This window comes from Empidonax traillii, unplaced genomic scaffold, assembly GCF_003031625.1.
Source record: "Empidonax traillii isolate 1590-97213 ecotype Southwest subspecies unplaced genomic scaffold, ASM303162v1 scaffold1302:size208794, whole genome shotgun sequence".
In the NCBI taxonomy this organism is placed as follows: domain Eukaryota; kingdom Metazoa; phylum Chordata; class Aves; order Passeriformes; family Tyrannidae; genus Empidonax; species Empidonax traillii.
The window spans coordinates 42,915-58,741 of record NW_020956495.1 but is presented as its reverse complement, the minus strand read 5'-3'; the positions used below and the strand labels follow the sequence as shown (position 1 = coordinate 58,741).

The window sequence follows — 15,827 nt, the reverse complement described above, 5'->3', positions numbered from 1 at the left end:
TTCCACTGGTCACAGAGTTCTTATCACACTGAAACCTAAAACCTACAGGATGCAATTATTGATTTATACAGTAATTTCTGGGTTTCTCTTGGGACAATAGTAACATCAGACTATCTATGAAGATACCAAGCAAGGAGTAATAGCACTGTAGAACTCCTAAAGTGTCCTCTGGATGATGCTCTCAGTTTTCCACAATAGCAGATATACCTGAACATCATATTCATATGCAACCTATCCACTAAGGCAAGTGGATCAACACAAATAGGTTCTTTCTATTCTGGCTTGCCTTGAACAACTTTCTAACTGTGACATGGATATAGCCAGAGATGTTTCTTATGTTTTTAATTGACTGGGACAGCTGATTTACCTGGTTCTCTATTAGTCTATGAAAAGGGTTTGGTTTAGGATCAAAGTTTTTCTCTGAGGAAGACTGAAAGCTTTATTTTCAAGAGATTAAAGGGAAAACAGGTTAAGGGTTTCTTATTTGAGAATTATGGACTGATATTTGCAATATTGTAGATATTTGTTCTCAGGAGGCTTCTCTAGTTCTACTCTCTCTAAAAATAAAATGTATGAAACTGTTTTCTTATTACTGCTAAAACTTTCAGTTACGGAACTTTTCCTATCTTTGATGGGATAAATAGTTTGATGGCAAGTCAGAGTTAAACTGAAAAAGAAGTGTCTATTGGTTTCACATTCAATTTAAAGGTAACATTACCATTTCAGAAAGAGAAATGTTATTTTGTGAAATTTTAAGGTAAAGTTGCAAAGATTTCTTCTTTTTACATTTGTATTTTTATGTCTCAATCATTTTTTTTCTGAATTGTTACAAGTAATTTAATGATACAGCTTTTACTCTTATTTTAAACCGAGCTTTAGGAGTAAGAGTGCTATCTGTACTTTTAAAAGGGCATCTTCAGCTTTATTTGTCTTGTTTATTCAAAGAGGTCGATAAATTCTACCTAGGCGCTGCCCATGATGTTTTGTAATCACAAGCTTACCAAAACTTATTCTGTTGCAGCTACTCAATTTTTTTGTAAATTTTCAGCCTCTGGAGTAATTTGCAAATTATTGCTGGAGAGAGACTTTTTACAAGGGCACGTATCGATAACACAAAGAGTAACAGTTTTAAACTAGAAAGGGTCAATTTAGATCATATATAAGGAAGAATTTATTTTTTTCAGTGAGGGCGGTAAAATAGAAAGGAAGAACTTTTTGGAAATAAAATGGAGGATAAGTTAGCATTAGCAGAAAAGAAAAAGAAATACCATCAACTCTTCATATTAAATCCTAGCCTGGAAATACGGATATCAAATTCAAGTTTGTAGAACGCATGAGCAATTTAAGGGTAGCATTAAGGATTTCACTCGCTAGGCTTTGCGAATGAAGATTTGAGAATGGCTCTACCCACGCTTGCTGCAAGCGTGCTGATGGCTAAAAAGGCCAGTGCGAGATAGACAAGTCCATTTGCAGAAGGCACAGCAGAAAGACTCCCCAGGCGATATCGACAAGACGCGATTCTTTCTGCGTTGTCTTTTCTCCTCGCGAGTGATCCTGCGTGTGTTCTCAAAAGCAGCAGCAGCGTTATAGATGGTGTGTCTCCAGGCCTCCCGATTGGAGGCCAGGGTAGACCAATGGTGACGATCAATATGGCCAAGGCTGAGGGATTGTTTCAGGCAGTCCTTGTATCTCCTCTTTGGGGCTCCTTTCTTGCAGCAGCCAGTGGCAAGTTCTCCATAGAGCACGATCTTACGGAGGCAGTAGTCCTGCATCCTGGAGATGTGCCCTGCCCAACACAACTGTGATCTCAGCAGCATGGCCTCAATGCTCGAGACTGCTGCCTGTTCAAGGACAGACGTGTTGGTCACATAATCCATCCAGTGGATGTTTAGAATTATACAGAGGCAGCTCTGATGGAAGCGTTCTAAGAGTCGCAAGTGGTGGCGGTAAATAACTCACAATTCAATAAAAGAGTAGACAAAACAATGGCTCTGTAAAAACTAATTTTTGTACATTTCTTCAGGTGATTATCACACCAAAGTCTTTTATGGAGTTTTCCGAAAGCTCTATATTCCTTTGCTAAGGCTACTATACTTTTTAAAATCAGTTATTAGGGATCCAAGACTTTTAGGTATAAACGTAAACAAAAAAAGGGAAGTATGCATAGAGAAGCCCACAGCTGGAAGCTGTAAGGTACCAGTATGACATTAACTTTTCTTATATGACATCTGAATAGGGCAACAGAATCAATCAAGAACAATATAGATAATAAAATATTTGAAAAACTGTTAATGTTTTTCACAAGAAGAAAAAGTCTCATTTTGTTGAATCCTGCATGATCAACATATCTATGTATTAACATTGTTTGAAGTCTTCATTCTTTGCAAGAAAGACAAATCTCACATGATTTTGGTTATATGCTGTTTTGTAAAATCACTATACTCTTGCCTATGTCTGAAATGCTATGGAATTGAATATATCCTCAACCCTGATCAGGCTTCTGTTCTGGATTTATTTTTTTTTTCTTTAAATAAAAGAAAATAAAATCTTGCTGAAAATAGTATTGAATACCATGAAGTTTTGATAAAAACTACAGCTGTATGATTTAAGGGCCTGTTCTACTACCTCGATATTTACAGCTCTAACTCGTGGGTTTCACGTACATAAACACAAATATCTTTGGCCAAGATAAGCCACATAACATGGACAGGTGTAAGGTAACAAGAAATCAAAGATTCAGGCCTAGATTCCTTCTGTAAACATAGTGAATTTGCTTTATGACTTTTAACTGTGCATTTCCTAAACTTGACATATTTAGTTTGCTTTTATATTAACTCTTTGCTCTCAGTTATTAAGAGAAGTGAATTTCTGCACATTCTCTACCACAGCAGTGACTTGGGCAGATAATGTCTATACATAATTTTTCTCTGGAGTACTAGCATGAATCTATGTTTGTGTGTGTACATGCCATAAAGATCAACTTAGTGAATGAGGAGTTTTGGACATTGATATCTGTATCTAAAATAGCTTTTTTTTGACATTACCAAACTTTTGTTTCACAGTTTTTGATCTGAAGTATATTTTACATTCTAATCCTATGATGTTTCCCCTTTCCCACACACCCTAAAATGTCAAGCCCTTCACAAAGTTTCTGTATGCAGTTCCGAAAATGAAAATTACAAACTCTTTGATCAGTGATAATAACCTTTTTTTATCTCCAATAATTATGCATTGTAGTGATTGACTGTGGACATCCTGGAGTTCCTCCTAATGCGGTCCTGTCTGGTGATAAATACACTTTTGGATCTACTGTCCACTATAGCTGCACAGGCAGACGATCATTGTTAGGGCAGTCATCTCGGACATGTCAGTTAAATGGACACTGGAGTGGATCTCTCCCTCATTGCTCAGGTAATATTTATGAATTAATGGGTATATCCTGAACTTGTTTAAAATTTATTTTGATTTTTTTCAGAAGGTCATTTAAAAATCTAGAAAATCACGTATAGAACTGAAGTATCATCTCAGTATAAGTAGAGAAAGTAAAATCCAATATAAGTATCTGCAAGAAAATAATCTGGAAGAAGTAGGCTTTCTTGGTGACATTTAATATGAAATTTAATGAGAAATTTTACATTCAATAGACTGTGAAAAGAAATGGGTACTTGAAAAATGTCTACTGATTTGGTGACACCTCAGGTGTAACTTGACTGTGTAGTACATTCCTTTGTATAATAAGGGCAAATGATCTCCACATAATTTCAAGATAGGATGCTTGTTTTTTTAGGAAACGCCTAAATCCTTGTAATAGATTAACCCTAACTAAAGTCAAGATATGTTTTCTTAGGAATTATTGCTTAGGAATATTGTGTTTCACGGCTTCAATTTGATTCACTTTAACAGCAGTGATCAAGTGAAAAACGTAAATCCAAGTCACACACTAATTTGGGATTTGGCTAAATCCCATTTATTTTTGTAAAATATATAAACAAATATTGTGATAAATGTTAACCTTGTTATTAGTTTTAATTCTCAGTAAATAGTGGGGGAGGTTCTTTCTTGTCATGCTCATGTTTCATTAGAAATCAAAGAAATCAGTAGGGTTTCTTTAAGTTGCATAATCCAGAGCACTTAGATAAGTTCAATGGAGGAAAAAAATGAGAAAACAAGTGACATGATTTTTCTTGATTACAGCTATGCCAAAACTAGAGGTGAAAAATAAATAGAAGGCAAATCTGACCACTGATATACTAGTTTCACACTAAAAAGCCAAGGTTCTTTGCAGTATTAATAAATAATAGAATCATAGAATGGTTTAGGTCAGAAGAGACCTTTACAAATCATCTAGTCCAGCATAGTAGGGACATTTTCCACTGACTTCATCTAATAGTTTTTATTGGAAGGGATTACCAAAGATCATCTAGTCCACCCTCACTGCGATGACAAGGGCCATATTCACCTAGATCAGATTGCTCAAAGCCCCGTTCAACCTGACCTTGAATACTTGCAGGGATAGGACATCCTAAAGCTCTCCAGGCAACCTGTTCCAGTGTCTCAGAGACCTCATCACAAAAAAAAAATCTTCTTTATGCCCAATCTAAACTTAACCTCTCTTAATTCAGTCTTCTCTTGCTCTGTCACTAGAGACCTTGATAAAAAACACTCTTTATCTTTCTTATATATTTTAGACATTGAAAGGCTACAATAATGTCTTCTAGATGCCTTCCTTCCCTTTTTCAGGTTGAATAGCCCAAATTCTTTCAGCCTTTTTGCATAACAGAGGTGTTCCATCCCTCTGATTATATTTGTGACCTTCCTCTGGACCTGCTCTAACAGGTCCTTGTTCCTGTTGTATAGGGAACTTCAGAAATGGATACAGGAGTCCAGGTGGGAGTCTCACATATTCCAATTCTATCTTTTTTTCCCCTTTCTTCATCTCTTCAGTGTGTTCGGTTATAAACTGAATAAGTCAGCTACAGTTTCAGAGCATGCAATTTTACAGCCCATGGTAGAAATAGTTGAAAATTAATATGAAATATTAAAATAAAACTTCTTGGTTAAAATCTTGCATTAAATTCTAAAGTGTTGAAATAATTTTTCAGTATCTGAACCTTCCTCTGCAAACTCTTAGGATGCTAAAATGTGACAGAACCTAGAAAAATGGAACACATAATTTAATGCCTGAACTTTCTATAAATAAAGCAGAAGGAAATTTGACACAATTAGAACAAAGATCAAGTTCTTATAAGCTTTGATGTTTAGAGCTATGCACTAGAAATCACACCTTAATGTAAAATGATCTCATTTAATAAATATTGATATATTAATGTAATTTGCAAATTTGAACTATGTTAATTAAAAGTGGGTTTACAGTTTACATGCATCAATATTTGTTTTGGAGAAAAACTCTTTAGATAAAATCTAAGGCTACTTATTGTAATTTTCCATGATCTTCATACGAAAAAAAAAATTACAAATCTAAATTGTGAATTACAAAAATAATAAAGAAGTAGACGAAAATATCAAGGAATACAAATAGGAAGCCTGAAAATGTGCATGAAAATATCAATGGAGCCTTACTTAAAATAGGACTATTCTTATAGTAATTCTCCTATTAAGTTAAATAAAGTGTTGAAATATCTTGGGTTAAGCATTTCTAAGTGAGGTGTATTATTTTTTTTTTCTAATGATGGCTTTTTTACCCACAGATAGGAAATTCTAATAAAATCTATTTAATTTTTCTCAATACATGAAGAAACATTTCCTTGACATAGATTTAAATGTTAATCATAATGAATAAAAATGTACAGAATACAAACTCTTATTCTTTTATTTTCCTTAGCTGGAGGGTACCAAACTATAATTCTGGCACAGTACAATTTTGAGATTTTGTTTTCAAATTGTATATCTGAAATGTTTTCTCACTATAAAATAATTTGCGGTTTACCATACAGAACTTCCATATTATACATCTAAAATATGTAAAATCATTTGCTAATGCATATTAAAGCCTTGAACATTTGCATATTTTATAGTATTGATAACAATATAGAATGTTCAACTGAGAAAAGGTACAGCATGCTTGACCTTTTTGTATATGAAAAATAATTCAAATAAAAACTACTAGGTCAGTGAAAATAAGGTAGTCAAATTATTTCACATCAAACCTATGACAGTTTCTGTTTTGCCACATGACATTGAGCTAGAAGGAATTGTCATGTCCCGTTGATATATATTGTCATTCAGACACAGTTTTCAATCATCATGTGCACATCAGGTGGAGTCACAAATTTTCTGCAACGTAGAATTCCTCATAAGTGCAGCAAGGATTTTATACGTACTTAAGTAGTCTAAATATCCTCCATTTCATTAAGATTAAATGCCAGCTAAAAATTTGTTACACATGTGAGTGAAGGATGGCTCATAAATTACTGTAAAAATCACTTAGTTGAGTCTGCATGAGGTAATAAAAATATGTTCTCCTATGATATCATTGATTATATCACTGTCACTTCCTGATATGATTAGTCATTTAGAAAAATTATTTCTGTAACCTTCAATCAAAAGAGCTGGTGGTTAACCTTCCTAGGATTAAAAGTGAAATAATTCACAGTAATAATTAGGCATTAGGAAAGAACACATGATTTCATTTGGAAGAGGAATATGTGATTTCTACTTGGCTTACCAAATAGCCTATTTTAATTTTTTAATCATAAAATTATTTTAGGCATACTGCCAAGTAACTTGTCACAAATTGAACTGTTATTGTGAAGACTTTGCAAGTATAGAATAATGAATAGGCCTTGTTCAAATTTTGTTATAGTCCAAGTAAATAATAATGGCAAATGTAAGATTTGGATTCCCAAAATAACAACAACAAAAAATCTTAATATTTTAAAAAGATGCAGCAGTTTATTTTTAAACAAAATGGGTGTTTGGTTGGACAAAGTATTTTGAAAGTTTATGAAAATTTTTTTTCTTACTATAATTTGAGACTATCTATAATGTCTTTTTAATTGGGTCTGGCAGACTGCTTCACTGATCTGTGCCACATAACAAAATGCATAAACAGAGAACAGCCTGAACTTTTGAGTCTGTGATTTTGAACTAGACAGTTCTTACACTCACCTGAGCTAATCTGCTATTTCTGAAAGCATTAAAATACGTAGTACCATGTACTCCTTGGATTTATTGGACTAAAACAAGTATTTGTCATATACCACACTTATCATAGGCAAGTAATCTAGTTCTACTCTTCTTCTTTTTACTGTTCAGTTCTGTACATACTTTTGTCAGTAAAGAGATGTGTCCAACCCTTCAGTCTCAACAGCATTGGTTACACACATACAGTGCCAACCAAGACAACAGTAGCTCTGTTTTTCCCTTCATGTGCTACTCCAGGCTCCTAACTGCTCACAGAACCCCTAGATAGTGAGTCTTGGTCTTCTGCATACTTGGAGTAGGAAACTTTATTTACTATTTCTATGTAAGATTTTTTCTTATTATTGCTATTTAAACTTAAATAAACACAGAAAAGTATGGCTATTCTACATACCTTAGCCTTTACATAATTTGAGTAATTCTTTCCAGATGATTCTTGAAATATTTCACTTTTATTTATACTACTGTAACTAATTACAAAATAATGCTGACATTCTCACAAAAATACTATTATGTTTTACTTATTTTTTGTATAGAAGACATTTGTTTTATTTGCAAGTTGTTATAGAAAACTGTAATCTATGGGCAAAAACTGAACAGTGCAACTCCGAGAATTCTAGAATTCAACTCTTTAGTATTGAAACTCAGTAATATAATATGCCTCCATCTCTTATGACATAGAAAACTGCCTTAAAGATCTTTAAAAAGCAGAAGATCCTAAGAACATATTAAAGGATTCAAACAATTGATCTGCTGTTCAAATAGTGTGTTACCTAGAGCTTCCTAAAAATTTTCACCATAAATAAAGATTTAGATATATAATCTTATTGATATTCTTGTCTTCTTCTCCTCCTTCTCCTTCTCCTCCTTTTCCTTCTCCTTCTTCTCCTACTCCTCCTTCTCCTTCATCTTCATTACCATGTTGATTATGCTAAGACCTATATACAACAGATAGTTGAAACCAACCCTCTATCTTGGACTTTTCTTAAAGTTTTGTATCTAAGGGATACTATCTAAGGCAGTTTTGAAAGGCATCTTTCACCATTTCTATAAATCAGAGAAATTCTTCAGATCTAGTGTGCATATTGTTGACTAGAACTTTCATTCAGTTGTAAAACTGTTGCATCTCTAATGATTCCATCATAAAACTGTATTAAAAAAGTATAAAAAGTATTTTTTGAACACTAGTTATATGCAAACAAGAAATTTGTCTTTACAATCAAGACCTTGTTTTTCCTCAGAATTCCCCATTATAAATAAAAAAAAAATTAACAAAGTTTTGTGGTTATTTTTTTGTTTCCTTATTCTTGTTTGATTATGTTACCAAAAGTTTAGCATAGTATTAGAGGAATTTGAGATAACTATTTTTTTTCTGTACTTACATAAAATAAAGAAATTAGTTGAGAATTAAGTAATTTTGTAATTACAGGGACTCACTCCCACTGCTATCTATATGGAGGTTTTTTCTAAATATAAACATAATTTTATTTCTAAATACATAGAAGCACCCATTTTAAATCCATAAAATAATGTTATGTTAAATCATAACAACATTTCGTATTATTCAATCTTTGTACTCTAAAATCTAGGTGATACAGCTGGTTCTTGTGGTGATCCAGGTATCCCAGGTCACGGGTCTAGAGAAGAAAACAATTTTAAAATTAAAAGCACAATACGTTTCAGCTGTGATATTGGGTATATCCTCCATGGCTCAGAAGAAAGGACGTGTCTGGCAAATGGAAGTTGGACAGGAAGACAACCTGAGTGCAAAGGTAAATCAAAGAAAATCCATTCTATTTTTAAACTGTATTTTTATTAATGTTAATCAGAAAACCAATTTTACATTGCCAGCTTTGTGTTAGATAAGACTCTAGAACTTAATTTTTTGCTGAAGTATTTTTTCACTTAAGAATCTCCCCAAAGCCTGACCTTTAATCACAAGTATTATACACCTGAATTTTAGATAAAAGAGCTTAGCTTAAGTAAAATATAAGTGTCAGAATTTCATTAGCTACACCTATGTATAAATAATTGGTTTAAAATTTCAATTACTAATACTGTTGACATTATTATTTTTCAATAGAAAACAAAATGCAGAAACAAATTTATTTGTAAAAAATAATTTGAAAATTTAATGGAAGAAGAATTAGCATAAAAGAAAGCTTCAACAGGATATTTATGAAGAATAATTTATTAACTAAATTATCTTGCTTCAAAATAGGAGATAATTCCCAACAGATTATTTTGCAAATAAAAGCTTCCTGAAAAGCAAAAAATAATTTGAGAGCCTGTACTCTTATTTTCCACTTTATCACTGTTGACTTTGTTACCTCTATGAAAGTGTCATGTCATTTTCAAAACATATATCACAAACTGGTTTTGTAATATCCTTTCTGCTGAACAATTGCTGTCCTGACACTACATAGATAAACAAGTAAATAAATACAAATATTATGTATATATATTTATGTTGGTGTTTGAAGGGATATGCTTAGTCCAACTGAACCAACTGCTATTTTTCTTTGATCTCATCTATCACTAGCTAGATTAACTAGCTCTTTTCCATTTTTAAAATACTTTTTTTTTTCTTGAAGTAATAAATATAGTTCACATATATATATAGATATTGGTGATGCATGCAAAAGTATATTGTTCTAGTTTAGATCATATAGATTAGATGTATATCTATGTAATCATATAAGAAAGGCACATTCAAATTCCCAAGTCGAGCATTGAAGAACTGGGGAACATCAGGGTTCCACCTGCCTATGAAATAATATTTGACACCATCCTGCTCTTTGAATTAAAAAAAATATTTTGGTGATGCTAGAAATGCACACATACTGTAGATAAAAATTAAATCTACAATGATAATTGCAGATCAGATGTTTTCTTATAATTGGGAGGGGTTTTTTTGCAGCAGAATTAGCTTTACACTAATGCAGATAATAAAGCTACACTTCTAGGTTATGTTTCCCTGCATACAAAGGGGTAAAAACTAGTAATTCATGCACATAACTATTTACTGTACAACGTGCCTTATCAGTAGGTGGTAAAATGTACATTTTTCAAGGCAACAGTGTGGATTTCCACCATAACACTGCTGGCAGCAGGATTATTCCTGGACATTCTTATTTCAAAAATCACCTTTACTGCATTTTGAAAAATAATGAACATTTTCCTTTATAGCTGTTCAGTGTGGTAATCCAGGAACAACTGCTAATGGAAAAGTACTTCGTATTGATGGAACTACATTCTCTAATTCAGTAATATATTCATGTGTGGAAGGATACATACTTTCTGGATCATCTGTAAGACAATGCACTGCCAATGGAACATGGTCTGGATCCTTGCCAAACTGCACAAGTAAGACACATTTCTAATGAATAGTCTCTGTTTTTCCTCTCCTCTGAAAGCCAATAAAGTAGAATATAGAAGTTGCATGCCAATAAATTAAGTTTTCAGCTTTTCCTTATGCTATTTCCTGCATAATTCTGTATAGGAAATACTTTAAAAAATATAATACTATGCAAGTGTGAAGAATATGTTTTTTAAAGGCGGACACAATATAGTAAAATATATAGACTGTTTCTACAGTTTAAGCAATTGTATGGTTACATGGTCTACCTACTTGAATTCTTTCCTAGTATATATAGTTTTAATCTTGTTTATGTTTTGTGATATGTCATAATCAGATATTTTTATTTTAATTGCTTTACTTCATCTTGAAAACTTAACAATACAATATTCTGGTCTCCCAGAGGGCAGAAAATATAAACCTTACCATGAACACTTGAGAATTATTTTGTAGTGACTCCAAGGTCAAAGCTGTTGTCCTGCTTTCACATATCATCTTCTATTTGACCTCTTCATCAACCTTAAACTTGCTTTGGCTACTCAACTAACAGAAGCTATTTCAGCATCTCTCACATTCATAATAAGCATTTTGCAACACTTTATTTTCAAGCCCATCTGTTCCTGCTTTATTACATGTCCTAGTTCATCTTTTAGTAACAATTATGAAAATTTTACATTTATATGACGCATGAGACTGCCTATCATTTTGAGGAAACTATCCTCATCAGAAGTATAGCAAACTCTTGTTTAAATTTTGAACATACTTATAGCAACCCAAATAGAGGCAAAAATTTAGATGATAAAACTTCTTGTGCTATTTTTAAATCAGTCTTTATTGGTAAGCATGTGAACAGCTATTTTTGCAGTCATCAAACCTGTTTTTGTTTATTTATTATTTTCCTAATTATAATGAGAATCAGATTAATTGTACTGAGGATAAAGATGTTTTGTGATGTCAACTGCATCTATATTTTTTCTTTTATTTTAGAATAGCATTTTACTGAAATAAATCCCAGAAAAGTCTTCTCAAAACACACTGCTCAGGTAGAAACATGAGATTTTTTTCTTAAAACCTAGAAGAATATCTTAATAGAGGAAGTATCCTAATAAAACACAGGGAAGGAAATTCAGGATATGTCAATTTTGTTTAGTTCAGGTGTTATCAAAATTTACAACCAGTTCATACTTATTACAGCTGCTTCTTGCATATCATTGAAAATGCTGGGGTTTAGAGCTAACGCTACAAGAAGAGAACAGCGCAGATCATCTTACACCCTTTAGATGCTGGGAGCCCTGGGCAGTGTACGGTTGAACAAGACTGCCCCATGTGCAACATGTCATGCAGACCTATAGCAAAGATTCTCCCCTTTCAACTCTGCAAGTTATTATAGGATTTTCTTAGGAAGAGACAACAATATCATTTGTACAGTCAAACAGAAACAATGTTCTCATAAGAGCTTCTGTGATGGTTTTAGTCTAGGCCTTCCTGGTGACCAGTTTGTAACCAAGGAAGTAGCCAAGTACCCAGTATTCCATACAATTTTTACGTAAACCAGAGTATACATAAGTCGGAGATTAGAGACCTCGCTCTCTTCTCTTCCGGCGAGGTTTGGGAACAGTGGGTCCCACTTATCTAAGTGGGTTCCACTTATCTAAGGCTGAAACATGCAGAGTTCACTGTCCTGCCACGTGGAGGTTTGGAGAGTGCTGGCCGTGCTTGCCAATCCTACTGTTCTAAGGGACGTGGTGAGAACTGTTTTGTTAGTTATCAGTATAGTTCTTGAGTTTGATCTAGTATACCTGTTCGGTGTCCCTTTTGTTCCCTTTTGTTCCCTTTCGTCCCCTTTTTTCCCTTTCCCTATCCCTTAAAACTCTGTCTAAACCTGCTTCACCCTTCGGGGGGTGGATCCCCTTTTACTGTGTATATAGCATCTTAACTGTACATAACTGTAATTTACATAAATATAGATATATTTTTACATAAGCAGCTTGACTTTAGGTTCTTTAATTTTTATAGTTTCTTTTCCTTTAACCTAAGGGAAGAAAGGAGGGGGGAAGGGGGCTGCTGTCGTAACTTTCGGGCATTTGGCAGGGAGCCAGGTCCAAACCGTCACAGCTTCTTATTGCACTGCTAAATAAAAACCAAGGACATTCAGTCAGCAAGGTGTAATTGTGGAGTGTGGGCTCCACAACAGAGTGCAGCAACTCTGTTGCCATGAGCTGTCTGAGGTTGTGCCCTGGACAAGAGATCTATGTGGCTCAGGTCTGAAGGCCACACTGGATGTTCAGCAGTGTGGGGCAGCACATGCCTGGGGTTCCCCAGCTTACACGTTGTGGTTCATTGACTCATCAGTGTGCAATGGTCTTCTGGTCAGGATCACAACAACAATTTAAGCTGCTTTTTGCCTACCATAGTGACCTAAGTGGAGGTAATCCAAATGAAATGGAACAAAGATTAGAGGAAAAACCTGGCCAGAATACAACACAAATATGTAGTCATGGATTTTTGTGATTTTGGAGAGCAAGATACAGAGAGGGTACCACTCACATACATCATGCTTTGGCATTGACTTAAAAGTGGACAGGATATGCTTTCTGCCCAGGAAACTGCCTCCCACAGTTTTGCAGGAGTAATAGCAAAGCTGTAAGGGTATTGTCAAGTTTACTATAAAATAAAAAAATAAACCGCAAAACACATGGACTACTACATTTTGTATGAACTAGATTTTTTTCTCCCCCCACCCTTTTTTTTCATTTTTCCCTGAAAACAACCACTTTTTATCGTTGCCACTAGTATTCTCAAGATTTCTTACTCCGAAAACAGAAGTTGATTGATCCAATTGACCAGATCTGTAAGAACCTTACCTGTTTTAACACTATTTTCAGATTACAATGATATAAAACTCTTTATTAACTCCTTAGGAATATTTTGCTTCATTAGGAGATTACCTCCTGACACTAGAAGTCACAAGAGGTTTTACAACCACTCCTACTCATTAAAGTACCATAGATCTAGTTCTTACGTAAGCCACAGTCCATGTTTGGGGGTTGCCTGAATATTCTCATCTGTTTATGTACATAACAACCATGTGAGCATTTATGAAGCTTTTGCAGACATGTATCTCAATTTTTCCAGATTGTGTTTTCTTTCAGAATGTATCCATGGAAAAGTAAACTAAATAATAGGTATCTGCTTTTTTAATAATGAAACTGACCTGATAGGAAAATTTTAGGGTATCAAAGGGTGGCAGTGTCATATGGATAATTTCTTGCCTTTTTTTTTTTTTTTTCATTTTGTAATCTTGAAATTTTGTTGAAAAAACTGTACAGTCCTTTAGTTCTACTGTGAAACAAAAGTGTTTGTGTTCTCCAAATATAACTGTTACACAGCTCTATATGTGTTTGGCAGCTAATTAAAATTACATATATCCTTATCTTCTCTTGTTGGAGATAGGATTTGTGATGCTTTTTTCTTCTTCTTTTCTCCAGTAAATACCTAGTTTTGTCCTATGCTTTCCCCCTCATTCATAGATAAATCATAAAAATTTAGATTTTAAAATGTGTTCCTCAACTATTTTCTTGCAGTTATCAGTTGTGGAGATCCAGGAGTCCCAGCCAACGGCATGAGATATGGTGATGATTATGTTGTTGGACAAAATGTTACTTATATGTGCCAACCTGGTTACACAATGGAAGCAAATAGTTCCTTAATTCGCACTTGTACTAGCAATGGCACATGGAGTGGAATAATCCCAACATGCAAAGGTACAACACCTATTTTGCTTGTCAGCTATTTCTTCTATTACATTTACATATACTGTTGATTATAAATTCTTAATTTATTGGGTATTTCCAGAGAAATCAAAACTTACTCTAAAACACTTTATTTTTTTGCTGCTAAACTTAATTATCCAATATGAAATGATGGTTTATAAAGTTAATATGTCATATAAGAATAACTTTTTATATGTTCCTGCATTACAAAAATAACACTCAAGCATGTGAAAGACACCTTTGGGAAAGGTCTGCGTATATACAAATTGAACTTTATCAAAGGCAAATTGTTCTGAGCTACCCTGTCTATAATACTAAGATTTTCCATTGATCCCTCCTTTATTAGATGGGCACCTTTAAGCATCACCATGCTACAAAAAGACTAAACCCTTCTAGCAAATTTCACAATAAAGATTTTTCTCCTTCGTGTTACTTTCTCTATTGTGAAAACTGAAAGGATTAATTTCAAGATATTTTTTTCTCTCTTCTAATTGCATACCTGCTTTTTCTCTTTGTTGTTTGCTTTTTTGTTTTGTTTAATGTACCCTGTTGAAATTTAAACAGCAAAAATTCTGAATATTACTGAAAGACGAACTTGTCTGTCTCAAAAAATATTTTAGCTGAGAAACCCACTTGCTAAACCCTAAACCAACTTCTCTCTAGAGTAATTTTTCTCACTCTTCCTGATACTGCAGCTGTAGAGAAGCAGCATTACCACTGTTGTGTTTTCTTTCTGTGTTCACACTAAGCATGTCTGATCTCTATTCTTTCAAAACTTAGTTACGTTTATGTCTATTTTGTTCTTATCCATCTTCCTTCTGTTTCATTTTCAGGAAGCATAGTAACATACCTGTTCAGCAATTCTCATTTTCCTCCCCTGAATTAATTCATTAGAATAAATTAATTTCAAATCTTTACCCCATTTGCAATTACTTTTTTCCTGCTGAGTGCAATCCCCCCAGTATCTTACCAAGTACAGTGTAATGTTAATTCACCTTTGATAATATCAATTTTTAAAGTTATTTTCCTGACACATTCTGGCGGACATCAAACTTTGAGATCCTCTTAACATTACACATTTCTTCTTTTTTTATTTGCACTGTGCTCTTAGCCAGCCTGTTTCAATTAATATTTATTTTAAGAATAGAAGAACAGCTATAGTGGTACTATTGACCAAGAGTCTGTCTGCCTCTAAGAGTGGCTGTAAGTGAACAGCTAGAAGATCATAAGACTGAAAAAGTATTTATGATATAGTCTCCCATCCTCAAATTCTTAAGGTCTACAGGGCACCTAAGTGGGAGCAGGAGACCTAACTGTGATTGGATTCAAACAGAACCATACAAAGAAAGAGTAATACTGTCAGTTTTAACTTTGATTTTTTGAGTCTTTATGATTTTGCATCACACATACTTAAGGCTTCTATAAGTACTAAATAATAACCATAAAAAGAATTTCTAGTGTTCTTGGAATTTCATTCTACTTGTTTGTATGAGTACACTAGATAAGTTAATAGGGTAATTAAAAGTAATATATCA

The 15,827-nt window shown here is 33.7% G+C and overlaps 1 protein-coding gene across 2 annotated transcripts in view; it reads left to right on the top strand.

Annotated features, from left to right (window-relative positions):
- Positions 1 to 15,827, top strand: part of CSMD3 (CUB and Sushi multiple domains 3) — a 188,369-nt gene that overhangs the window by 138,905 nt on the left and 33,637 nt on the right. For both annotated transcript variants that reach the window (XM_027906492.1, XM_027906493.1), the window contains exons 30-33: positions 3,238 to 3,411; positions 8,751 to 8,933; positions 10,351 to 10,527; positions 14,104 to 14,283. In XM_027906492.1, coding sequence (XP_027762293.1) covers positions 3,238 to 3,411; positions 8,751 to 8,933; positions 10,351 to 10,527; positions 14,104 to 14,283 — 714 coding nt within the window. The remainder of the gene's footprint in view (positions 1 to 3,237; positions 3,412 to 8,750; positions 8,934 to 10,350; positions 10,528 to 14,103; positions 14,284 to 15,827) is intronic.